Here is a 26199-nt window from a genome sequence, read left to right on the forward strand (position 1 = left end):
GGGAATGTTTTTCAGCGGCAGGGACTGGGGGACTAGTCAGGATCGAGGCAAAGATGAACGGAGCAAAGTACAGAGAGATCCTTGACGAAACCTGCTGCAGAGCGCTCAGGACCTCAGACTGGGGGCGACAGTTCACCTTCCAACAGGACAACGACCCTAAGCACAAAGCCAAGAAAACGCATGAGTGGCTTTGGGACAAGTCTCTGAATGTCCTTGAGTGGCCCAGCCAGAGCCCGGACTTGAACCCGATCAAACATCTCTGGAGAGACCTGAAAATAGCTGCGCAGCGACACTCCCCATCCAACCTGACAGAGCTTGAGAGGATCTGCAGAGAAGAATGGAAGAAACTCCCCAAATAAAGGTGTGCAAAGCTTGTAGCGTCATACCCAAGAAGACTTGAGGCTGTAATCGCTGCCAAACGTGCTTCAACAAAGTACTGAGTAAAGGGTCTGAATACTTACGTAAATGGAACGTTTCCGTTTTTTTTATTTATACATTTGCAAACATTTCTATAAACCTGTTTTTGCTTTGTCATTATGGGGTATTGTGTGTAGATTGGTGAGGGGAAAAACAATGTAATCAATTTTATAATAAGGCTGTAACGTAATTTTAAAAAAGTCAAGGGGTCTGAATACTTTCCAAATGCACTGTAGCTACTCTAACTTGATAGCCTGAAATGGCTCTTGGTAGTTAGTTGAGGCTAGCTAAAGCCAACTTCATAAAATTGCTATGTGGCTAGTAGTATTACAGAGAAACAACAACAACATATCTTTTTTATTATTCCTATTTTTTAAACAGGACACATCTGAGGGCATGATGCCTCTGCCTAGAGGATAATGTACTGGGGCCTTCTGTCACTCAAATGCATGTGTAACAGTTTAACTTTAGTCCGTCCCCTCGCCCAGACCCGGGCGCGAACCAGGGACCCTCTGCACACATCAACAACAGTCACCCACGAAGCATCGTTACCCATCGCTCCACAAAAGCCACGGCCCTTGCAGAGCAAGGGGAACCACTACTTCAAGGTCTCAGAGCAAGTGACGTCACCGATTGAAACGCTATTAGCGCGCACCACCGCTAACTAGCTAGCCATTTCACATCGGTTACACATGGCTCTTTATGACCTTTTTCCATTGCAGCACCAGTGTGTAACCAGTGATTACTGTTATTTTTGGGGAAGTGTCCATCACCCAGTGTGACACTAAAGACATGTGAAGAGGAGAATCAACAACTTCTGCATAATCAAAACAGTTGCTTTGTGAGAAAGTGTTAACCCTGGATCTTAATGCATGTTCACAGTTAGCCATTGGTATGTAAAGGAAACCATGTAGCCATACCAAACATAACATATCATACTACTACTATACTAATTTGGTATCCCAGAATTACGTTTACTATGTTATGTCTAGTCTATGAAACCAGGCTGTTATGATATGTCCCTGCTCAGTCTCTACAGTATCAGAAACATTGGCAGGGATACAGTAGCCTACACATGTGGAAACACACATCTCCACTTATCCACTGCTGCCTCTGGGTGGGAGGGCAGACCCCCTCAACACCACTGGTCCCGAGCCGTGAGAACGCACAAGGGTGAGGGAGGAGACACAGACTTGACGTCAAGGAAACCCTATCTCGCGCTGAGCCCTTCTTTATATAAATCTCGCCGTTGAAGAAATCCCATTATAACATTAGAGAGAGACCGATTTACGGGATTATACGCGCTCACAGTGTTCAGAGACCTCAACAACCAAACAGCCTCTTTCTTTCCCATCTCGAGGATTTAACTGTCTACCTGCACTGATGCGTGACTTCCACTGATGTGGGACAACTTCTGACGTTTGCTCGTAGCTCTTGATGAACTCTTATTCCTGAGTTTGTACATTCGGTTGTATCCAGTCTCAATCCATTTCACTCAATTATGGACTTTTACTTTCTGAGAATACTTTGGAGATTCTCATCTGTTCCATTATTTGTTTTATAGTCCAGTCCAAGGGTGTTTTTTCAGCGCACCTTTATTTTAAAGGGCGAGTTTTATTAGTTTGATTTATTTTATTATCTTATCATCATGCTGTTGAGCATGCGACGACATAGTCTGAGGCTGCAGCACCAACTCCACCGGTGGAGCATCAGTGATACCGGGAGCCACCTATCAGACAGCCTCGCGTCTCCAGCGTGCATGTCCCGCTCCAAATCCTGTACGAACTCCGCCGGGGAATCGGATGGGAGCCGCGACAGCTGGGCCTCTTTAGACTCCGCAGACTCCGTCATCTCCACTGGGTCTACCGGGAATGCCGGCGGCAGCACGAGACCGTTTCGCGTGGTGCTGCTGGGCGCCAGAGGGATCGGTAAAACCGCGATTGCCAGCATCTTCGCTGGAGCGGCAGACAGCATGGACAGTGACGAGTGCGAGCTCTATGGAGGTGAATGAATTACAATGCGCTTGATAAAAAGGAAAATATGTTTTATAGCGTAGGCCAATATTATGACTTTGTGATGGATGTATTTAATGCTTTTGTGCGTAATGGGAAACATCCACTTGGGCTCCTTTTTACGCATCCATCTTACATCAATATAAAAGTAAGATGCTTGAACAATTCTATTTGTATGAATCTAAATGTTGGTTGTGAATGTGGTTCTTAACACAGTGATTGGTTTGTTCTTCAGATGAGGTGTGTGAGCGGACCATCACAGTGGATGGAGAGAAAGCCACAGTCACTCTAGTGGACAACTGGGACTCAGAGGTAAGAGAGAAACTTCTAATGGTTACTTGATGAAACTCTAGTCTGTAGGCTTAGTCTCAACTCTGTCTTGCTGTGTGTGTGTTTTTGCCATACTCTAACAGTTTGTTTATATATCACAGCTCTAACGTAGTCTCTATTTGTGTTCCCTTCAGGATGAGGGAGGGTCGTCTCAGGACCAGTGTATACAGACAGGCGATGCGTACCTGCTGGTCTACTCTATAACTGACCGGTCCTCCTTCCTGCAAGCCTCAGAGCTACGTATATCCCTCCGCCAACACCGCCCTGCCCACCACACGCCAATCATCCTGGTGGGAAACAAGTGTGACTTGGTCCGCCGCAGAGAGGTGTCAGTTAACGGTGAGATTAGAGGCACAGGTGTGTGTGTGTGTGTGTGTGTGTGTGTGTGTGTGTGTGTGTGTGTGTGTGTGTGTGTGTGTGTGTGTGTGTGTGTGTGTGTGTGTGTGTGTGTGTGTGTGTGTGTGTGTGTGTGTGTGTGTGCGGCGTGCATGCGCATGTGTATACAGTTGATGTCGGAAGTTTACATACACTTAGGTTGGAGTCATTATAACTTGTTTTTCAACCACTCCACACATTTCTTGTTAACAAACTATAGTTTTGGCAAGTCGGTTAGGACATCTACTTTGTGCATGACACAAGTAATTTTTCTAACAATTGTTTACAGACAGATTATTTCACTTATAATTCACTGTATCACAATTTCAGTGGGTCAGAAGTTGACATACAGTAAGTTGACTGTGCCTTTAAACAGTTTGGAACATTCCAGAAAATTATGTCATGGCTTTAGAATCTCCTGATAAGCTAATTGACATTATTTGAGTCAATTAGAGGTGTACCTGTGGATGTATTTCAAGGCCTACCTTCAAACTCAGTGCCTCTTTGCTTGAAATCATGGGAAAATCAAAAGAAATCAGCCAAGACCTCAGAAAAAAATTGTGGACATCCACAAGTCTGGTTCATCCTTGGGAGCAATTTCCAAACGCCTGAAGTTACCACATTCATCTGTACAAACAATAGTACGCAAGTATAAACACCATGGGACCACGCAGCCGTCATATCGCTCAGGAAGGAGACGCGTTCTGTCTCCTAGAGATGAACGTACTTTGGTGCGAAAAGTGCAAATCAATCCCAGAACAACAGCAAAGGACCTTGTGAAGATGCTGGAGGAAACAGGTACAAAAGTTTCTATATCCACAGTAAAACAAGTCCTATATCAACATAACGTGAAAGGCTGCTCAGCAAGGAAGAAGCCACTGCTCCAAAACCCCCATAAAAAGCCAGACTACGGTTTGCAACTGCACATGGGGACAAAGATCATACTTTTTGGAGAAATGTCCTCTGGTCTGATGAAACAAAAATAGAACTGTTTGGCCATAATGACCATCGTTATGTTCGAAGGTTAAAGGGGGAGGCTTGCAAGCCGAAGAACACCATCCCAACAGTGAAGCACGGGGGTGGCAGCATCATGTTGTGGGGGTGCTTTGCTGCAGGAGGGACTGGTGCACTTCACAAAATAGATGGCATCATGAGTGAAGAAAATTATGTGGACATATTGAAGCAACAACTCAAGACATCAGTCAGGAAGTTAAAGCTTGGTCGCAAATGGGTCTTCCAAATGGACAATGACCACAAGCATACTTCCAAAGATGTGGCAAAATGGCTTAAGGACAACAACGTCAAGGTATTGGAGTGGCCATCACAAAGCCCTGACCTCAATCCTATAGAAAATGTGTGGGCAGAACTGAAAAAGCGTGTGCGAGCAAGGAGGTCTACAAACCTGACTCAGTTACACCAGCTCTGTCAGGAGGAATGGGCCAAAATTCACCCAACTTATTGTGGGAAGCTTGTGGAAGGCTACCCAAAACGATTTAAAGGCAATGCTAGCAAATACTAATTGAGTGTATGTAAACTTCTGACCCACTGGGAACGTGATGAAAGAAATAAAAGCTGAAATAAATAATTCTCTCTACTATTATTCTGACATTTCACATTCTTAAAATAAAGTGGTGATCCCCAACTGACCTAAGACAGGGAATTTTTACTCGGATTAAATGTCAGGAATTGTGAAAAACTGAGTTTAAATGTATTTGGTTAAGGTGTATGTAAACTTCCTACTTCAACTATATGTTACAGAGGGCTGTGGGTGAGCTATGGTGTTTGGTGGTGTGTTTATGAGTTTCTCAGCAGCGATCTGACTGTGACTGTTATTCTCTCCAGAGGGCCGTGCGTGTGCTGCAGTGTTTGACTGTAAGTTCATTGAGACGTCAGCAGCAATGCAACACAACGTCTGGCCAGCCTTCCATGGCATTGTACAGCAGCTACGACTACGCAGAGACACCAAGGAGAACAACGACCGCCGCAGACACACACACTCACACACACGCCGCGACAGCATACCCAAGAAGGCCAAACGCTTCCTGGACAAGATGGTGGCCAAGAACAATGCCAACGTCGCATTCCGTCTGAAGTCCAAATCCTGCCATGACCTTTCAGTGCTCTAAGACCCAGGACACACACACAACCCCACCCCTACTGCAGTCTACATTAGACTCACCCCTCAAAACTGTCACCCCATTCGCCAGCCTCTGTGACGGTCTGGAGAATCAACCAATGGACATGCAGTGTTCTGACAATCTCAGCCGACAGAGAGATTGAAATAGGAAAAGAGAGAGAGGTGCTAGATAATTAGTGATCTCTAATCCTTTTAGGGTCATGAGAGAGATGTTAATTCCTGTCCTTTTTTCATCCCTCACTGAGACTCTCTCCTTCTCTCTATCATCCCTCGTTCTCTCTCCCAAGTGCTTTACCTAGGTTACCCGGACAATTTGAAGCCTGATAACAAGGTGTTTGTATGTCCATGGTTTTGTACATAGTCCTATCTGTCCGATTGAGATAACTGACAATCTGCACTGCTCATCTTGTGTATGTTCTGCTGTGTGTGGATATTTACCGTTGGTTTTGTTTAGCAGTGGAATAAAATCCATATTTCCTTTCAAATGTCATTTCGTTCACTTGTTGTCTTGCTAGACTCCAATAACATCACAAACACGCTATTGGAACATGACACAGAGCAGTTATATCCTCCCCTCAGAGGTAACTCCTGTGTGTGTGTGTGTGTGTGTGTGTGTGTTCCCACCAGGATGATTGGCACTGACCCCCTAGACACCTGGGATTGGGGCCAGGGCAGTAGCGTGTGTGAGAGAGGGATAATTAGGACACACAGACATGTCTTGTATAGTGGCCTTACAAAATACTTTTAAACTGGAAGAACTTGTCCCGATTGGTATTTTTAAATCACTGATGAATGATCTTGAGACTGATTCCCTGACCTGTCAATGTTTTTAATTTGCTGTTTTTGATTTTTGTTATACTCTTGTGAATTTGATTGTTTTTACTAGATGACTTGTAGTTTTTCATGTTGTTTGTCTGTAATTTTTGTAATGACTTGGTGCTGCCTATCTTGGCCAGGATGCTCTTGAAAAATAGATTTTAAATCTCAATGAGCCCTTCCTGGTTAAATAAAGGTTAAATAAAATAAAAAAATTGATTGTGAGGAGGTGTCAAGAACCAGGAAGTGGTTCGATAGAAGCCTGATTAAATTGTGTTTGTCTGTCTGTGTGTGTGTCAGGGGCATAGGCATGGGTGGGCTGGGGTGTACACAGGCCCATCCACTAGGGAGACAGGCCCTGCCAGGTCCACCCAATTAGATTGAGCAAAAACAAAAAAATGCAGGCCTACCCACAAACAAATTTCTGGCTATTCCCCTGGTGTATGTGTATGTGTGCATGCGTGTGTCATGACTTCCGCCGAAGTCCTCTCCTTGTTCGGGCGGCGTTCGGCGGTCGACGTCACCGGCTTTCTAGCCATCACCGCTCCATTTTTAATGTATCCATTTGTTTTGTCTTGTTCCCTGCACACCTGGTTTTCTGTTCCCCATCATGTCTTTGTGTATGATTGTTTTGTGTTATGGGTATTTGGATATTGTGGACTTTATTACGCGCATTTATTTCTGTCTATGTTCCGTGTTTTAGGCACATTTATTGTTATTTTTGTGCTGTTTTCTTAACCGGAATAAATTGCGCCTGTTCACTACACTCTGCTCTCCTGCACCTGACTTCGCCTCCGATACACACTCATAACAGCATGTGTATTTGCGTTCCTTATCTCAGAGGCAAGGTAGGTTAGGTTGATATCCTAATCTTGTTTCAGTACTTCAACACTGATTGATCAAAGTAGATCATTATCGATTATGGATCACCTACTGAACGAGTCAGCAGGGAGATGAATACCTTCATCCTCATCATCATCATTGAAGGGTTTGCAGGATGGCAGCACTATTACTGACCAACCTTTCACGGAGGGACAGAGAACTACAGAGACATGGGTTTGTGCTTATACATTTGCGTAATTCTCAAATAACCACATGGTACCTTTAGATTAGACCAGTGGTTTTTAACTTTTTGGTTTATTTTTTATTTTACCTTTATTTAACTAGGCAAGTCAGTTAAGAACAAATTGTTATTTACAATGACGGCCTACCCCGGCCAAACCCAGACGACGCTGGGTCGATTGTGCTCCGCCCTGTGGGACTCCCAATCACGGAGGTGATGCAGCCTGGAGCCTTTTGAATCTTCTTGTGATGCTAAGTGCACAACACCAAGTCAGCAACTGTAAATACGACCAGATCACCTGGCCTGTCTGACTATTTGGGATACAGTTCCTTATTCCACCAATCAGCACACTGTATCTGTTCATTATTACAGGGGACATGTCAGAGGTGTGTGTGTCTGTGTGAGAAGCAGTCATATCTGTGTCTCAGCTAAGCTCCTCTAAACAGCTTACTACTAGACATTCTCAGACAGGAAGCAGTTCATAAAGTCAAAGGTTAAAGTCCTCTTTGAGTGAGAAACTTTTCCAGTCCTTTGTAATCCCCACCTCCACCCTTACAGATTGTTCAGTCTGCCTGCTGGTTCTGACTGTGTGGTGTTGAGTCCAGTAGCCAGTTGTATGGTTCTACAGAGATGAGCCTTTAGCTTGTAGTAACAGTAAGAACTCTAATAGGGGCTTAGCACTGAATATTCATACATTACAACCTACAGTACTTTGGTTCCTGTGTCCTGTTCATGGTTACCATTCTGTGACGATCATGTTATATTAATTTATTACATCCTTTAGTTACACTCACTTCTCCTGTCCCCCTGTTTCTCTATTGGCTCGGCCTGTTGTAGGGGCGGGGAGATTAGACAATGAATAGGTTCAATAAAGCATTGTGTGTTAATGTTGAGTTAACGTTTGACCAGGCTGGATGGGGCAGTAGTGATCACACTACAGTCCAAGGAGTGAAACGCGAACTCTTTTAAGCAAGGTATGTCTCTCCCTCTTGCTCTCTCACTCTTTCTCTCCCTATCTCTCTTTCTCTCTCTGTCTTTTTCTGTGTCTGAATGTTGAGTTGAAGCCTGTATCTATATGTTGGTTACTTCTGTTTTCTATATGCGTGTTTAATATTGAGCATTTTCCATTAGGGGATTTCTTTTGGGTGTGTGTTGTGATCTTGACTTGACTTTGCCAGGGCCTGTGTGTATATATGGCATCTTGAAGTCTGTGTTATTGAGCACCACTGTCCTGGGGTCTCTGGAGCCTCTGGGCTCTGGTTTCTGGGTCAGACACAGGAGCCTGGTTTTGATCTGTCTGGTCTGGTCTGGTCTTGGGGGCAGAAAGACACTAAAGGTCACTCAGTGTCGGCCTTCTAGAGACAGGCCTACATCAGGCCTCACACACAGTTTGAAAAATGCATTCTACAGGTCGAGATGAATCTGTTTTATAAGGGAGACATGTCCCAACATGTCAGAGTAGTGTGTTTCCTTTAGTCCTCCATCTGGTGCTTGTCTGGGAGTGCCGGTTTGCTGTGTTCTGATCCCCATGTGTTGTGCATGATTAGTTATTGCGATTCTGGCGTGTGTCAGTCAGCCAATCAGTCAGTCAGTCAGCCAGTCAGCAGGGACAGAACTCCTGGAGACACAGAGAGTGCAGAGAGCCAGCAGAAGAGAGATGTAACAAGTGACTAACAGAAGACAATTTGTGTTTTAGGAGAAGGTTGTAGAAAAGGTCATAGCAGTAGGTAGATAGTGAGACAGGTAATGGAAGTTCTATGTAGGCACCACAGGCGGCTGGTGGCACCTTAGTTGGGGAGGACAGGCTCCTAGTAATGGCTGGCATGGAATAAATGGAATGGTATCGAACACATCAAAAACATGGTTTCTATGTGTTTGATTCCATTCACTCCATTCCAGCCATTATTATGAGTCATCCTCCCCTCAGCAGCCATCTGTGGTAGGGAACATGGAGTGTAAATGGAGTGTCAGGTGGAGCGTATCGTGCTGTGAGGAAAGCAAAGGTCGTCTGCAGCGGCAAGCCTCAAAGTCACATTCACACTCTTAATATCTCCCTATCACCTCTCTCTGCCCTCTGCAAGACTGGTCATACACATGTACTGGACACACTATAGACTCACATGTACTGGACACACTATAGACACACATGTACTGGACACACTATAGACTCACATGTACTGGACACACTATAGACTCACATGTAGTGGACACACTATAGACTCACATGCACTGGACACACTATAGACTCACATGTACTGGACACACTATAGACTCACATGTACTGGACACACTATAGACTCACATGTAGTGGACACACTATAGACTCACATGTACTGGACACACTATAGACTCACACGTACTGGACACACTATAGACTCACACGTACTGGACACACTATAGACTCACATGTAGTGGACATATTTTAGACTCATGTACTGGACACACTATGTACTGGACACACTATAGACTCACATGTACTGGACACACTGACACAGATAGAGAAACAGGTAAAACACACTGACACAGACAGAGAAACAGGTAAAACACACTGTACAGACAGAGAAACAGGTAAAACACACTGTACAGACAGAGAAACAGGTAAAACACACTGACACAGACAGAGAAACAGGTAAAACACACTGTACAGACAGAGAAACAGGTAAAACACACTGTACAGACAGAGAAACAGGTAAAACACACTGTACAGATGCACATCCTGTTGAGGTGTATTCTATCTAGTCTGTTGTCGTTGTACATAACAGAATGTCCTGTAGCCTGTCATGAAGACGTGTACATAACAGAATGTCCTGTAGCCTGAAATGGAGACGTGTACATAACAGAATGTCATGTAGCCTGTCATGAAGACGTGTACATAACAGAATGTCATGTAGACTGAAATGGAGACGTGTACATAACAGAATGTCATGTAGCCTGTCATGAAGACGTGTACATAACAGAATGTCCTGTAGCCTGTCATGGAGACGTGTACATAACAGAATGTCCTGTAGCCTGTCATGAAGACGTGTACATAACAGAATGTCCTGTAGCCTGAAATGGAGACGTGTACATAACAGAATGTCCTGTAGCCTGTCATGAAGACGTGTACATAACAGAATGTCCTGTAGACTGAAATGGAGACGTGTACATAACAGAATGTCATGTAGCCTGAAATGGAGACGTGTACATAACAGAATGTCATGTAGCCTGTCATGAAGACGTGTACATAACAGAATGTCATGTAGCCTGTCATGGAGACGTGTACATAACAGAATGTCCTGTAGCCTGAAATGGAGACGTGTACATAACAGAATGTCCTGTAGACTGAAATGGAGACGTGTACATCACAGAATGTCCTGTAGCCTGAAATGGAGACGTGTACATAACAGAATGTCCTGTAGTCTGTCATGGAGACGTGTACATAACAGAATGTCCTGTAGTCTGTCATGAAGACGTGTACATAACAGAATGTCCTGTAGCCTGAAATGGAGACGTGTACATAACAGAATGTCCTGTAGCCTGTCATGGAGACGTGTACATAACAGAATGTCCTGTAGCCTGTCATGGAGACGTGTACATAACAGAATGTCCTGTAGTCTGTCATGGAGACGTGTACATCACAGAATGTCCTGTAGCCTGTCATGGAGACGTGTACATAACAGAATGTCCTGTAGCCTGAAATGGAGACGTGTACATAACAAAATGTCCTGTAGCCTGAAATGGAGACGTGTACATAACAGAATGTCCTGTAGCCTGAAATGGAGACGTGTACATAACAGAATGTCCTGTAGCCTGAAATGGAGACGTGTACATAACAGAATGTCCTGTAGTCTGTCATGGAGACGTGTACATAACAGAATGTCATGTAGTCTGTCATGGAGACGTGTACATAACAGAATGTCCTGTAGCCTGTCATGGAGACGTGTACATAACAGAATGTCCTGTAAACTGAAATGGAGACGTGTACATAACAGAATGTCCTGTAGCCTGAAATGGAGACGTGTACATAACAGAATGTCCTGTAGCCTGAAATGGAGACGTGTACATAACAGAATGTCCTGTAGTCTGTCATGGAGACGTGTACATAACAGAATGTCCTGTAGCCTGAAATGGAGACGTGTACATAACAGAATGTCCTGTAGCCTGTCATGGAGACGTGTACATAACAGAATGTCCTGTAGCCTGAAATGGAGACGTGTACATAACAGAATGTCCTGTAGCCTGAAATGGAGACGTGTAGATAACAGAATGTCCTGTAGCCTGTCATGGAGACGTGTACATAACAGAATGTCCTGTAGTCTGTCATGGAGACGTGTACATAACAGAATGTCCTGTAGTCTGTCATGGAGACGTGTACATCACAGAATGTCCTGTAGCCTGTCATGGAGACGTGTACATAACAGAATGTCCTGTAAACTGAAATGGAGACGTGTACATAACAGAATGTCCTGTAGCCTGAAATGGAGACGTGTACATAACAGAATGTCCTGTAGCCTGAAATGGAGACGTGTACATAACAGAATGTCCTGTAGTCTGTCATGGAGACGTGTACATAACAGAATGTCCTGTAGTCTGAAATGGAGACGTGTACATAACAGAATGTCCTGTAGTCTGAAATGGAGACGTGTACATAACAGAATGTCCTGTAGTCTGTCATGGAGACGTGTACATAACAGAATGTCCTGTAGTCTGTCATGGAGACGTGTACATCACAGAATGTCCTGTAGCCTGTCATGGAGACGTGTACATAACAGAATGTCCTGTAGCCTGAAATGGAGACGTGTACATAACAGAATGTCCTGTAGCCTGTCATGGAGACGTGTACATAACAGAATGTCCTGTAGCCTGAAATGGAGACGTGTACATAACAGAATGTCCTGTAGCCTGAAATGGAGACGTGTACATAACAGAATGTCCTGTAGCCTGAAATGGAGACGTGTACATAACAGAATGTCCTGTAGCCTGAAATGGAGACGTGTACATCAGAAGGCTGACGTTTTGATTGTGTGTGTTATGGAGTATATTTACATCTTAGTCATTTAGCACTCTATTATTCAGAGTGACTTACAATAAGTGCATTCATCTTAAGACATCTTAAAACATATCACAATGGTATCAGGTACATTTTCCCTCAACAAAGTATTTATCAGCAAAGTCAGTGCTAGTGGAGAAAAAGAAGTGACTTTTTTGTGGTGGGGTTTCAGATGTTTTCGAAAGATGTGCAGGGACTCTGCTGTATATATACAGTTGAAGTCGGAAGTTTACATACACCTTAGCCAAATACATTTAAACTCAGTTTTTCACAATTCCTGACATTTAATCCTAGTAACAATTCCCTGTTTTAGGTCAGTTAAGATCACCACTTTATTTTAAAAATGGGAAATCTCAGAATAATAGTAGAGAGAATGATTTATTTCAGCTTTAATTTCTTTCATCACATTCCCAGTGGGTCAGAAGTTTACATACACTCAATTAGTATTTGCTAGCATTGCCTTTAAATCGTTTTGGGTAGCCTTCCACAAGCTTCCCACAATAAGTTGGGTGAATTTGTGGCCCATTCCTCCTGACAGTGCTGGTGTAGCTCAGTCAGGTTTGTAGGCCTCGTTGCTCGCACACGCTTTTCAGTTCTGCCCACAAATTTTCTATGGGATTGAGGTCAGGGCTTTGTGATGGCCACTCCAATACCTTGACTTTGTTGTCCTTAAGCCATGTTGCCACAACTTTGGAAGTATGCTTCCATTTGGAAGACCCATTTGCGACCAAGCTTTAACTTCCTGACTGATGTCTTGAGATGTTGCTTCAATATATCCACATAATTTTCTTTCCTCATGATGCCATCTATTTTTTTTACCAGTCCCTCCTGCAGCAAAGCACCCCCACAACATGACGCTGCCACCCCCGTGCTTCACTGTTGGGATGGTGTTCTTCGGCTTGCAAGCCTCCCCCTTTTTCCTCCAAACATAACGATGTTCATTATGGCCAAACAGTTCTATTTTTGTTTCATCAGACCAGAGGACATTTCTCCAAAAAGTATGATCTTTGTCCCCATGTGCAGTTGCAAACCGTAGTCTGGCTTTTTTTATGGCGGTTCCTTGCTGAGCGGCCTTTCAGGTTATGTCAATATAGGACTTGTTTTAATGTGGATATAGATACGGTCGTACCTGTTTCCTCCAGCATTTCACAAGGTCCTTTGCTATTGTTCTGGGATTGATTTACACTTTTCACACCAAAGTACGTTCATCTCTAGGTGACAGAACGCGTCTCCTTCCTGAGCGGTATGACGGCTGCGTGGTCCCATGGTGTTTATACTTGCGTACAATTGTTTATACAGATGAATGTGGTACCTTCAGGCATTTGGAAATTGCTCCCAAGGATGAACCAGACTTGTGGAGGTCTGCAATTATTTTTCTGAGGTCTTGGCTGATTTCTTTTGATTTTCCCTTAATGTCAAGCAAAGAGGCACTGAGTTTGAAGGTAGGCCTTGAAATACATCCACAGGTACATCTCCAATTTACTCAAATTATGTCAATTAGCCTATCAGAAGCTTCTAAAGCCATGACATCATTTTCTGGAATGTTCCAAGCTATTTAAAGGCACAGTCAACTTAGTCTGTGTAAACATCTGACCAACTGGAATTGTGATACAGTGAATTATAAGTGAAATATTCTCTGTAAACTTGTGTCATGCACAAAGTAGATGTCCTAACCAACTTGCCAAAACTATAGTTTGTTGACAACAAATTTGTGGAGTGGTTGAAAAACGAGTTGTAATGACTCCAACCTAAGTGTATGTAAACTTCCGACTTCAACTGTATATAGACAGTGCCTTCGGAAAGTATTCAGACTCATTGAATTTTTCCACATTTTGTTACGTTACAGCCTTATTCTAAAATGGATTAAATAAATGTTTTTCCTCATCAATCTACACACAATACCCCTGTCGTGTCTTTACTGTCATTAAATTGAAGACTTAGTTTTTATCAAAGATTCTCTGTAATTAGTTATTACGCGATCAACTAAATAATAATGTAACAAATTAACTAGGAAGTTGGGGCACCAGGGAAAGTATTCAGATTACAAAATTATAATTTCCCAATATAACCTTTCAGATATTTTCATATCTGATCAATAGTCTTCTGATTAATGATTTATTTATTTTACCTCACGTTAGTCTCATTCCAAACGTCGTAAATTGTTGTTATCTGCACAAACCCAGTCTTCACTATGAGTCATCCATACATCAATTGTCTTAAATCATTTATTTATTACTAACTAAGTAATTCACAGAAATGCATAAACAAACAAACAAACTTAAAATGGTTATATGAAATGATAGGAGAATATGCCCTATTGGGCTAAACCGGCATGGCGGCATGTTAAACAAAGGGAAAATGGGGGGGGGGTCTACCAAGAAGTCACTACAGAGTTCATAATTATAACAATTGACATGCTAATCCTTTACACATGAACGCTCACTCATTCGGGAACAATTACAATCAATATATATATATATTTACGCTCAGTGTGTCGTCTTGATCGCTGGAGAAAAGTTAGTTTCTGTTGGAGAGTTTCGTCCGTCTCTGTCTTGGTTATTGTGGATAGTTCAGAGTGACATTCGTTATAGAATGGATGTTTCGGCGGTTGTCATTCTTCGCGTTCAATGATACCGAATTCCTTGCTGCAGACTAGTAATCAATATCAAAGACTTGTTCTTATTCTGTCTAAGAGTCTCTTCTGTCTCTTTAGTCTAAGAGTTTAACCACGTGGTATGGTTAAAAGATTCAACAATGGTACACAACCTTCGTTCCCCTCCTAATGGAGAAAAACATGGTCTAGTGATAATTTCTCAGAGTTGGGTTTTATTCGGAAATGCAGAAAAGGGCTGTCCCAGGATGTCTGACCCTAACTGGGATCAGGGCGGTCCTCGGATTTAGTTCAAATCAAAAGGGAATTGTATTTCTCTTCAGTAAACAGTCCAAAATCATATTACACAATTATACAAACAGTATCATACTCACTCATTCATCTTATACAACAATTAGATGTAAACCTCATATCTGAGGCTATTATATAAACAGCGTTATGGTAATGTAGCCACACAGTCTCCCATGAGTTTCCCAAGTTGTGACAAACGGACCAGTTAATAGCTGGAATCTTCACCGATCTTTTATACTTTTTCCGGAACATGAAATCTGTTCGTACCTCAAGTTCTGTGAGGTGGAAGAAATCCCTTTGTTCTCTATGAAAGTTTACCCTCTCTCTAATACTGTGTGTCCATGATGAGATTCTCAGGAATTTACGACGTCTCTCTGTGACCACAGCAGCCTAGTTGTAGGAGACAGGGAGAGGCAGGGAGAGGGGGATGGGGCTTTCTATACCCAAACAGGCAACGTCATGACACCCCATAATGACAAAACAAAAACAGGTTTTAGAAATGTTTGCACATGTATAAAAAAATAAAAACAGAAATACCTTATTTACATAAGTATTCAGACCCTTTGCTCTGAGACTCGAATTGAAGCATCCTGTTTCCATTGATCATCCTTGAGATGTTTCCACAACTTGATTTGAGTCTACTTGTGGTAAATTAAATTGATTTGACCTGATTTGGAAAGGCACACACCTGTCTATAAAAGTTCCCACAGTTGACAGTGCATGTCAGAGCAAAAACCAAGCCATGAGGTTGAAAGAATTGTCCGAAGAGCTCTGAGACAGGATTGTGTCGAGGCACAGATCTGGGGAAGGGTACCAAAAAATGTCTGCAGCATTGAAGGTCCCCAATAACACAGTGGCCTCCATCATTCTTAAATGGAAGAAGTTTAGAACCACAAAGACTCTTCCTAGAGCTGGCCATCTGGCCAAACTGAGCAATCGGGGGAGAAGGGCCTTGGTCAGGGAGGTGACCAAGAATCCGATGGTCACTCTCGCAGAGCTCTAGAGTTCCTCTGTAGAGATGGGAGGAACTTCCAGAAGGACAACCATCTCTGCAGCACTCCACCAATCAGGCCTTTATGGTATAGAGGCCAAGCAGATGCCACTCCTCAGTAAAAGGCACATGACAGCCCGCTTGGAGTTTACCAAAAGGCACCTAAAGACTCTCAGACCATGAGAAACAAGATTCTCTGGTCTGATGAAACCAGATTTGGCCTGAATGCCAAGCGTCACGTCTGGAGGAAATCTGTCATAATCCCTACGGTCAAGCATGGTGGTGGCAGCATCATGCTCTGGGGATGTTTTTCAGCGGCAGGGACTGGGAGACTAGCCAGGATCGAGGCAAAGATGAATGGAGCAAAGTACAGAGAGATCCTTGATGAAAACCTGCTCCAGAGCTTTCAGGACCTCAGACTGGGGGTGAAGGTTCACCTTCCAACAGGACAACGACCCTAAGCACACAGCCAAGACAACGCAGGAGTGGCTTCAGGACAAGTCTCTGAATGTCCTTGAGTGGCCCAGCCAGAGTCCGGACTTGAACCCGATTTAACTTCTCTGGAGAGACCTGAAAATAGCTGTGTAGCGACACTCCCCATCCAACCTGACAGAGCTTGAGAGGATCTGCAGAGAAGAATGGGAGAAACTCCCAAAATACAGGTGTGCAAAGCTTGTAGCGTCATACCCAAGAAGACTCGAGGCTGTAATCGCTGCCAAAGTTGCTTCAACAAAGTACTGAGTAAAGGGTCTGAATACTTATGTAAATGTGATATTTCAGTTTTATGTTTGTAGTAAATTAGCAAAATGTTCTAAAAACCTGTTTTTGCTTTGTCATTATGGGTGTTGTGATGTCATTATGGGGTGTTGTGATGTCAATATGGGGTATTGTGTGTAGATTGATGAGGGGGGAAAAAACTATTTAATCAATTTTAGAATAAGGCTGTAACATAACAAAATGTGGAAAAAGTCAAGGGGTCTGAATACTTTCCGAAGGCACTGTATATATATTTGTAAGGTTGACAGGTGTGTGTTGTGAATCCTCATGAGTGTTTATAGTGAAGGAGTGTCAGTAGAGATAAGACTTGGCTCTCAGTAGATGTATTCTGTTCCTCATATCTGTCTCTGTATGACTGTGCTGCTGTTGGGGCAGGGAGGAGCTCACAGACGGACACTATTTCAATCTACAGTAATACACACACAACTTTAGGGTGGTTTTACTCTCTCTGTTCCCCCGCCCTAAGCTGCTATATCAGGCTCTGAGGTCACTGTCAGGTCATGGGGGGGGGGGGGGGTCGCACACCTGAGTGACCTTTCACTAACGAATGAGTCACGTCTGGAGGGGGAGGGGGGTGGTGGTCATCCAGTCATCTTCAAAAGGGAATACTTCCTCTAGATAGCCTAGCTACCTGTCCCCTCTCTGCCCCTAGAGCTTAAAACTCCCATGTATGGTCAGTCATGGCTGCCGCTGGCTCAAACTTTCTGTTTCTAACCAGGGGCGGGGCTTTCTGGTTGAGTGGGAGGAGTCCTGCACATGAAGGCCATTGACTTCCCCATCAGCTCAAAGTCTGTCTGATAGAGAGAGAGATAGTGTGGCCCTGGCAAGGGACAGTTGTACTACAGTAACACTCCCTTAGTGGATCCCTGTTAGTGCTACTAAGAGAGAGAGATAGTGTGGCCCTGGCAGGGAACAGTTGTACTACAGTAACACTCCCTTAGTGGATCCCTGTTAGTGATACTAAGAGAGAGAGATAGTGTGGCCCTGGCAGGGAACAGTTGTACTACAGTAACACTCCCTTAGTGGATCCCTGTTAGTGATACTAAGAGAGAGAGAGATAGTGTGGCCCTGGCAGGGGACAGTTGGACTACAGTAACACTCCCTTAGTGGATCCCTGTTAGTGCTACTAAGAGAGAGAGATAGTGTGGCCCTGGCAGGGAACAGTTGGACTACAGTAACACTCCCTTAGTGGATCCCTGTTAGTGATACTAAGAGAGAGAGATAGTGTGGCCCTGGCAGGGAACAGTTGTACTACAGTAACACTCCCTTAGTGGATCCCTGTTAGTGATACTAAGAGAGAGAGAGATAGTGTGGCCCTGGCAGGGGACAGTTGGACTACAGTAACACCCCCTTAGTGGATCCCTGTTAGTGCTACTAAGAGAGAGAGATAGTGTGGCCCTGGCAGGGGACAGTTGGACTACAGTAACACTCCCTTAGTGGATCCCTGTTAGTGATACTAAGAGAGAGAGATAGTGTGGCCCTGGCAGGGGACAGTTGTACTACAGTAACACCCCCTTAGTGGATCCCTGTTAGTGATACTAAGACAGAGAGAGATAGTGTGGCCCTGGCAGGGGACAGTTGGACTACAGTAACACTCCCTTAGTGGATCCCTGTTAGTGATACTAAGAGAGAGAGAGATAGTGTGGCCCTGGCAGGGGACAGTTGGACTACAGTAACACCCCCTTAGTGGATCCCTGTTAGTGATACTAAGAGAGAGCCTGTTTGCCCTTGACTCTAGTCCTTCAGGTGAATTAGTAACAGACTCTACTACCAGGGAATATGCTGAAAAACTAACCACTTCTCACCACTGGTGGACCACTACACACACACACACACACACACACACACACACACACACACACACACACACACACACACACACACACACACACACACACACACACACACACACACACACACACACACACACACACACACACACACACACACACACACCTAGACCAGGGTTTCCCTAACTCGGTCCTGGGCCACCCCCTGGGTGCACATTTTGGTTTTTGACATAGCACTACACAGCTGATTCAAATAACCAACTCATCATCAAGCTTTGATGATGTTTCCCAAACTCTCATCTTCACATGACAATGTTACACAAACAAAGGACCAACCCTATTCAGGAACCAAATCCTAGAGGATGGGTTGGTGCACTGTAGTCAGAGTGCTAGGGAGGAAAAACAAAACGTGCACCGGGGGGCAGGGGCAGGGGGGGGGGGGGGGGGCGGGGGGGGGGGCGAGGGATGAGTTTGGGAAGCCCTGACCAACACAACCTCTCATTGACAAAGGGTTTATTACAGTCTACCTCTGTGTTTTCTAATCCTCCTCCACCCAATCCTCTCCCTCTCCTCTTCCTCCTCTCCTCTCAGAGTCTCGTGCCTGAAGCTCATCATGGCAATTCCCATAATTCACCTGCTGCTGCTCAGTCTCCTCATCGCCACTGTGAGTTCACTCCGACCTCAAATATTTTAAGTTATACTCTATTACTCTACATACATGAACTCTTACGTTGATATTTGATTGTCACTGAGGAGTGAGACTTCTCTGGGTTCTATTCCGGTTTGTTTCTGCTAGGTGAGCTTTGGCTCTGGTTGGCTTGGAAACGAGCCACAGGGCGTTGTGCCGCCCTCTGTGACTTATTAGCGTTACTGAAAGATTGAATGAAGGACAGACGCACAGGCTCACACAGGCCAGACAGTCTCCTTCAGTGGAAATCTGTAGAGTCGGTCAATGAGTAACTGTCCTTCTGCAAGGAGAGAGAGAACGTCTACCGCATGCTGTAGTGTTTTGTCCTTGAGAACACCAAGGGTTTTACATTTTCATTACAGCCCAATACTGGCACACCGGATTCAACTAATCAAGGTGTTCATTTATAGTTGAGTGATTGAATCAAGAGTGCAAGTACTGGGCTGGTGCAAAAATGTGCAACTCAGGAGCTTTTCAACGACTGGAGTCCAGGAACACTGGTCTACTGTATATTCATCACGTGTTGTGATAGGCTGCTGGGAAAGGCCTGGAGAAGGGACCACTGGAGAACAAGGTTCTAGACGTACCAGAGGGGACACCTGTACCTTACGCCCTCTACCAGGTAACACACACACACACACACACACACACACACACACACACACACACACACACACACACACACACACACACACACACACACATACACATACACACACACACACACACACACACACACACACACACACAACTGTCCCCTTAATTTCTGGTCTTTGTATTAATACATTCTCTGTCCGTCTGCAGTTCCAAGCGTCCCACCTCGAGGTTGATGGGTTCAGATTGACAGGAGAGACTGAAGGAAAGATCAGCATCTCAGAGGACGGCTGGCTCTACCTGGAACAGACCCTGGACTGGGCCCACACACAGACACATACTCTGGAGGTGACACACACACACACACACACACACACACACACACACACACACACACACACACACACACACACACACACACACACACACACACACACACACACACACAGACACATACTCTGGAGGTGACACACACACACACACTGTAGAAGTTAACACACACTGTAGAAGTTGACACACACAGACACACACTGTAGAAGTTAACACACACACACACACACACTGTAGAAGTTAACACACACACACACACACACACACACACTGTAGAAGTTAACACACACTGTAGAAGTTAACACACACGGACACACACTGTAGAAGATAACACTCACAGACACACACTGTAGATGTTAACACTCACAGACACACACTCTAGAAGTTAACACTCACAGAAACACACTGTAGAAGTTAACACACACACACACACACTGTAGAAGTTAACACACACACACACACACACACACACACACACACACACACACACACACACACACACACACACACACACACACACACACACTGCAGAAGTTAACACACACACACACACTGTAGACGTTAACACACACAGACACACACTGTAGACGTTAACACACACAGACACAGACACACACTGTAGAAGTTAACAGACACAGACACACACTGTAGAAGTTAACACTCACAGACACACACTGTAGAAGTTAACACTCACAGACACACACTGTAGAAGTTAACAGACACAGACACACACTGTAGAAGTTAACAGACACAGACACACACTGTAGAAGTTAACAGACACAGACACACACTGTAGAAGTTAACACACACACACACACACACACTGTAGAAGTTAACACACACAGACACACACACTGTAGAAGTTAATACACAGACACACACTGTGGAAGTTAATACACAGACACACACTGTAGAAGTTAATACACAGACACACACTGTAGAAGTTAACACACACAGACACACACACTGTAGAAGTTAACACACACACACACACACACACACACACACACACACACACACACACACTGTAGAAGTTAACACACACAGACACACACTGTAGAAGTTCACACACAGGCACACACACTGTAGAAGTTAACACTCAGACACACACTGTAGAAGTTAACACACACAGACCCACACTGTAGAAGTTAACACACAGACACACACTGTAGAAGTTAATACACAGACACACACTGTAGAAGTTAACACACACAGACACACACACTGTAGAAGTTAATACACAGACACACACTGTGGAAGTTAATACACAGACACACACTGTAGAAGTTAATACACAGACACACACTGTAGAAGTTAACACACACAGACACACACACTGTAGAAGTTAATACACAGACACACACTGTGGAAGTTAATACACAGACACACACTGTGGAAGTTAATACACAGACACACACTGTAGACGTTAACAAACACAGACACACACTGTAGAAGTTAAAAAACACACACAGACAAACACAATGTAGTTAACATACACGTGATACAAGTTAGTATTTGATGTCCATCCATGTCATGGATGTGGATAGACAGGAGATGATGTGGAAACTGCCCACTAGGGGCAACAGTGAGTGATGTTACCTTCAAGTAGGTTTTGGTTTTATGGACGGGGATGGTGGATGGGCCTAAGCATCTGCCTCTGATTCCAAAGGTTGCATGTTCAAATCCAGCAAAAAAAGTTGTTTCTGATTTTTTTAAATGAAACCTATCCCAAACCTTAACCCTTACCTTAACCAATCAGAGTTAATGTCTAACCTTAAGAATTTGGAGTTAAGCTTAACCCTAACCTTAACAATTCTAACTTAACACCTAAACTTAACCTTAAACACTTCCAAATTTGACATTTGTAACAACTTTAAAATGTGACGTCTAATTCTGACGTGAGACTGTGAGAGCTGGTAGGTACAGACACACAGACATTGTCGATTCACAGATCTGACAAGTATCTGCATGCACACACATACACCAAGACATTTAGTATAGACCCACACACACATCCCAGCTTCATGTTGTTGTTGTTGTTGTTGTAGCTGGAGGCCTTAGTGGGTTCAGAACCAGTAGAAGGTCCAGTCAGCATCACCATCAACGTGTTGGATGTCAACAACCACGCCCCCTCCTTCAACCAGACAGACTACATCGGCATCGTCAAGGAACGTACCCCCGCAGGTCTGTCTGTCTGACTGACTGTCTGTCTATCCGTCTGTTTGTCTGTCTGTGTGTGTGTTCATTATGTGTGTGTGTGTTGCAGGTGTTCCATTTGCGCGTGTGTTTGCTACTGACCTGGACGACCCAGAGTCTCCCAACGCCCATCTTAGTTACACCCTGGTCTCCCAGATCCCCAACAGAGACAACACCCTGTTCTTCCAGATCAACAGCAACACAGGAGAGATTTCTACTACTGCCGAGGGTAACACACACACACACACACACACACACACACACACACACACAAACGCATGCACACAGGTGCACAAACACACACACAAACACACACACACACACTCCCGGAGATCCTCAAAGTGCACACACATAGATCATCCCAGATGTTGTGGTCTCTAATCTCATCCTGTATGAGTGCTAATCTGTGAGTTCTGCATCCTTTAATCTCACACCAGCCCAGATTACCACAACACAACTCTCGTGCTCCAGATTAACACATGCTTGGTGTCAGATTGACCACATGTACCACGTGATTATATTACTGATTACGTGTGTGTGTGTGTGTGTGTGTGTGTGTGTGTGTGTGTGTGTGTGTGTGTGTGTGTGTGTGTGTGTGTGTGTGTGTGTGTGTGTGTGTGTGTGTGTGTGTGTGTGTGTGTGTGTGTGTGTGTGTGTGTGTGTGTGTTCCTGAAGGAGAGCGTCTGCTGAAGGCCAGAGAAAGTGTTATTCATTCCAGAGGAGGGGACTTCAGTGATTCTCTGAAGAAGAGGTTTGATGACTACTGCACCCCCACAAAGGACATCCCTTATGAACTCAACCCCTTCTACAGCTGTGTGCAGAGAGCAGGTCTGTGTGTACTTCACTATATTTACTTGTAGTTTAAGATGAAACCATAAAATCACTATTGTCAGGTAAGCCTGACCAAGATGGTCCAAATAGATAGATGATTGAGCCCATAGCAGACCACAAGGGGGGCGGATAAAGAGAAAAAGAGGAGGGCATTTCAGAGAGGAAGCAAATAGAGCAGAGCACATGCAGACACTTGGAAACATGTCAGGCAGAGAGAGGGGGGGGGGGGGTAAAGCGAGAGATAGGGATAGAGAGAGCGAGAAGGATAGAGAGAGTGAGAGGGATAGAGACAGAGGCATAGAGAGCGAGGGATAGATAGATTAATTCAAGTGATTAAGGCTGATTAAGAGGTTAATGGTGTGATTGAGAGGCTGCTGAACAGAACCTCCTCTACATAATGTTGTTGAGTTCAGCTGTGGCCACTGGCCAGAGCAGCCTGACCTCTCACCTCTGACCCCTGTGTTATCACACAGAGAGCCCCGAGGTCACTCTCAGGTATTCCCGTATAGTACACTACTACTAGTACACTACCTTTGTCCAGGGCCCTACGTTTGGCCAGTTCATCCATAGACATACAGGGCGACAATCAAACACAGTGTGCCATATGGGAAATAGGGCATCATTTGGGCCTGTCTTCTTCGGTGGTGCCTGTGTATTGACTGTGAATGGTCTTGTTTCTTCCTCTGGGGTTGTAGAGTCTCGGAGGCTGAACCCTCTGGAAGACCCAGACTTCACGCTGATTGTTCGTGTGGAGGACATGGGCGGGGAGTCGGTGAACGCTCTCAACGGTAATGCGAGGGTTAAAATTGTCGTGCAGGAGAACCTGTGGGTCAATCCTGGACCGATCAACCTCAGAGAACAGTTGAAAGGGATATACCCCATGCACATCGGCAAGGTACGGCAGGGGTGGAAATCACACTCACACAATCACTATAGGTGCCCCAGTACCTAACTAAGGAAACTGTTTAGAAAACACTAAGGACCTAAGGAGGCTGTTTAGAAAACACAAATGACCTAATTAGGCTGTTTAGAAAATACTAAGGACCTAAAGAGACTCTTTAGAAAACACTAAGGACCTAAAGAGACTCTCTAGAAAATACTAAGGACCTAAAGAGACTGTTTAGAAAACACTAAGGACCTAAAGAGACTCTTTAGAAAACACTAAGGACCTAAAGAGACTCTCTAGAAAACACATAATCAGCATGCATACCTTAAATTTGATCTCCTATTGACATCACTGCATGATTAAAGGAAAATGTTACATATAAAGCAGTTAAGATACAGTACATGTCTAAAGCTGTCTGTCTGTCTGTCTGTCTGTCTGTCTGTCTGTCTGTCTGTCTGTCTGTCTGTCTGTCTGTCTGGTCTGTCTGGTCTGTCTGGTCTGTCTGGTCTGTCTGGTGTGTCTGTGTGTGTGTGTTTGTCTGTGTGTGTGTCCGTCCGTCTGTCTGTCCGATGTCTCCCTGCAGGTCCAGTCTAATGATCCCAGTGCCTTCTACAGGCTGGTACAGAAAGAGCGGGAGCTGACGTTCCCCTTCAATGTCACAGAGGAAGGAGACATTCTGCTGACTGAGGAGCTGGACAGAGAGGACAAGGCCATGGTAACCAGCTAGTCCTCCTCATCACAATCACTATCTAACACTCTGGTCCCAAGCATCATTATTTAATGGAGTACTGTCCATCACTGGATAGTTCACATAAAAATAAATGTGTGTGTGTGTGTGTGTGTGTGTGTGTGTGTGTGTGTGTGTGTGTGTGTGTGTGTGTGTGTGTGTGTGTGTGTGTGTGTGTGTGTGTGTGTGTGTGTGTGTGTGTGTGTGTGTGTGTGTGTGTGTTCCAGTACATCCTGGTGGTGTTCGCTGAGGATAGCTATGGTAACCAGGTAGACCCTCCCCTGGAGGTGCAGGTGGTGGTGGACGATGTGAATGATAACGCTCCAATCTGTGAGGAGGAACTCAGTGTGTTTGAAGTGCAGGAGAACGAACCCACAGGTAACTAACTACTGGATGTGTGTGTGATAGGTTGGAGATGTGTGATACACTACACAGCCAAAAGTATATGGACACCCCTTTAAATTAGTGGATTTGGCTATTTCAGCCATAACAGTGTCGTGTCTTTGGCATCATTAAACTGAAGACTTATTTATCAAATAACTCTCTGTAATTATTATTACGCGATTAAACTGATTAATCAGGTAACTGTAATTAACTAGGAAGTCGGGGCACCAAGGAAAATATTCAGATTACAAAGTTATAATTTTCCTAATACAACTTTCCAGATATTTTAATATCTGATCAATTAGTCTTCTTAATTAATGAATTATTTATTTTACCTCACGTTAGTCTCATTCCGAACATCGTAAATTGTTGATCTGCACGAACCCAGCCTTTACTATGAGTCATTCATACATCAATTGTCTCAATCATTTATTTATTAACTAACTAAACAATCACAGAAGTGCACACACAAACAAACAAAGTAAATATGGTTACAAGAAATTATAGGGGAATTTGCCCTAGTGGGCTAAACCGGCATCGCGGCTTGTTAGACAGAAGGGAAATGGGGGTCGATAACACTACAAAGTTGATAATTATAACAATTGAAATGCTAATCCTTTGCACATGAACGCTCACTCATTCGGGTACAATTGCAATCAATATATATATTTACGCTCAGTGTGTCGTCGGGATCTCTGTTGAAAAGTTTGTTTCTGTTGGAGAGTCTGTCCGCCCTCTCTCTCTCTCTCTCTGTCGTGGTTAGAATGTATAGTTCAGAGTGACATTCATTCATGTCGTTATAGAATAGATGTTTCGGCGGTTGTCGGTCTTCACGTTCAATGGTACCGAATTCCTAGCTGCAGACTAGTAATTAATATCAAAGACTTGTTCTTATTCTGTCAGTATCGATAGTCTAAGAGTTTA

General features: G+C 44.1%; 2 protein-coding genes across 2 annotated transcripts in view; both read left to right on the plus strand.

Annotated features, from left to right (window-relative positions):
- Window positions 1–1713: 1713 nt before the first annotated feature.
- On the plus strand, window positions 1714–5761 carry LOC120031470 (GTP-binding protein GEM-like). The gene is made up of 4 exons (XM_038977246.1): window positions 1714–2420; window positions 2665–2741; window positions 2894–3098; window positions 4977–5761. The coding sequence occupies exons 1-4, from the start codon at window positions 2066–2068 to the stop codon at window positions 5258–5260; spliced, it is 921 nt and encodes a 306-aa protein (XP_038833174.1). The 5' UTR covers window positions 1714–2065; the 3' UTR covers window positions 5261–5761.
- A 2287-nt stretch (window positions 5762–8048) lies between these two features.
- The window catches only part of cdh17 (cadherin 17, LI cadherin (liver-intestine)), a 40384-nt gene continuing 22233 nt past the window's right edge, over window positions 8049–26199 (plus strand). The window contains exons 1-10 of the mRNA XM_038977224.1: window positions 8049–8124; window positions 19231–19303; window positions 19860–19949; window positions 20132–20269; window positions 22300–22435; window positions 22518–22676; window positions 23123–23275; window positions 23974–24173; window positions 24748–24879; window positions 25119–25269. Of these exons, the coding sequence (XP_038833152.1) occupies window positions 19253–19303; window positions 19860–19949; window positions 20132–20269; window positions 22300–22435; window positions 22518–22676; window positions 23123–23275; window positions 23974–24173; window positions 24748–24879; window positions 25119–25269 (1210 nt within the window). The 5' untranslated portion in view covers window positions 8049–8124; window positions 19231–19252. The remainder of the gene's footprint in view (window positions 8125–19230; window positions 19304–19859; window positions 19950–20131; window positions 20270–22299; window positions 22436–22517; window positions 22677–23122; window positions 23276–23973; window positions 24174–24747; window positions 24880–25118; window positions 25270–26199) is intronic.

The sequence above is a fragment of the Salvelinus namaycush genome, chromosome 37 (assembly GCF_016432855.1).
Source record: "Salvelinus namaycush isolate Seneca chromosome 37, SaNama_1.0, whole genome shotgun sequence".
In the NCBI taxonomy this organism is placed as follows: Eukaryota; Metazoa; Chordata; class Actinopteri; order Salmoniformes; family Salmonidae; genus Salvelinus; species Salvelinus namaycush.

Bases quoted from the DNA above. Each gene is read 5' to 3' on its own strand.
- LOC120031470 (XM_038977246.1), top strand. From the start codon at position 2,066: ATGCTGTTGAGCATGCGACGACATAGTCTGAGGCTGCAGCACCAACTC. The intron at 2,421-2,664 runs GTGAATGAATTA...TTTGTTCTTCAG, and splicing joins CGAGTGCGAGCTCTATGGAG to ATGAGGTGTGTGAGCGGACC. The intron at 2,742-2,893 runs GTAAGAGAGAAA...TGTTCCCTTCAG, and splicing joins TGGACAACTGGGACTCAGAG to GATGAGGGAGGGTCGTCTCA.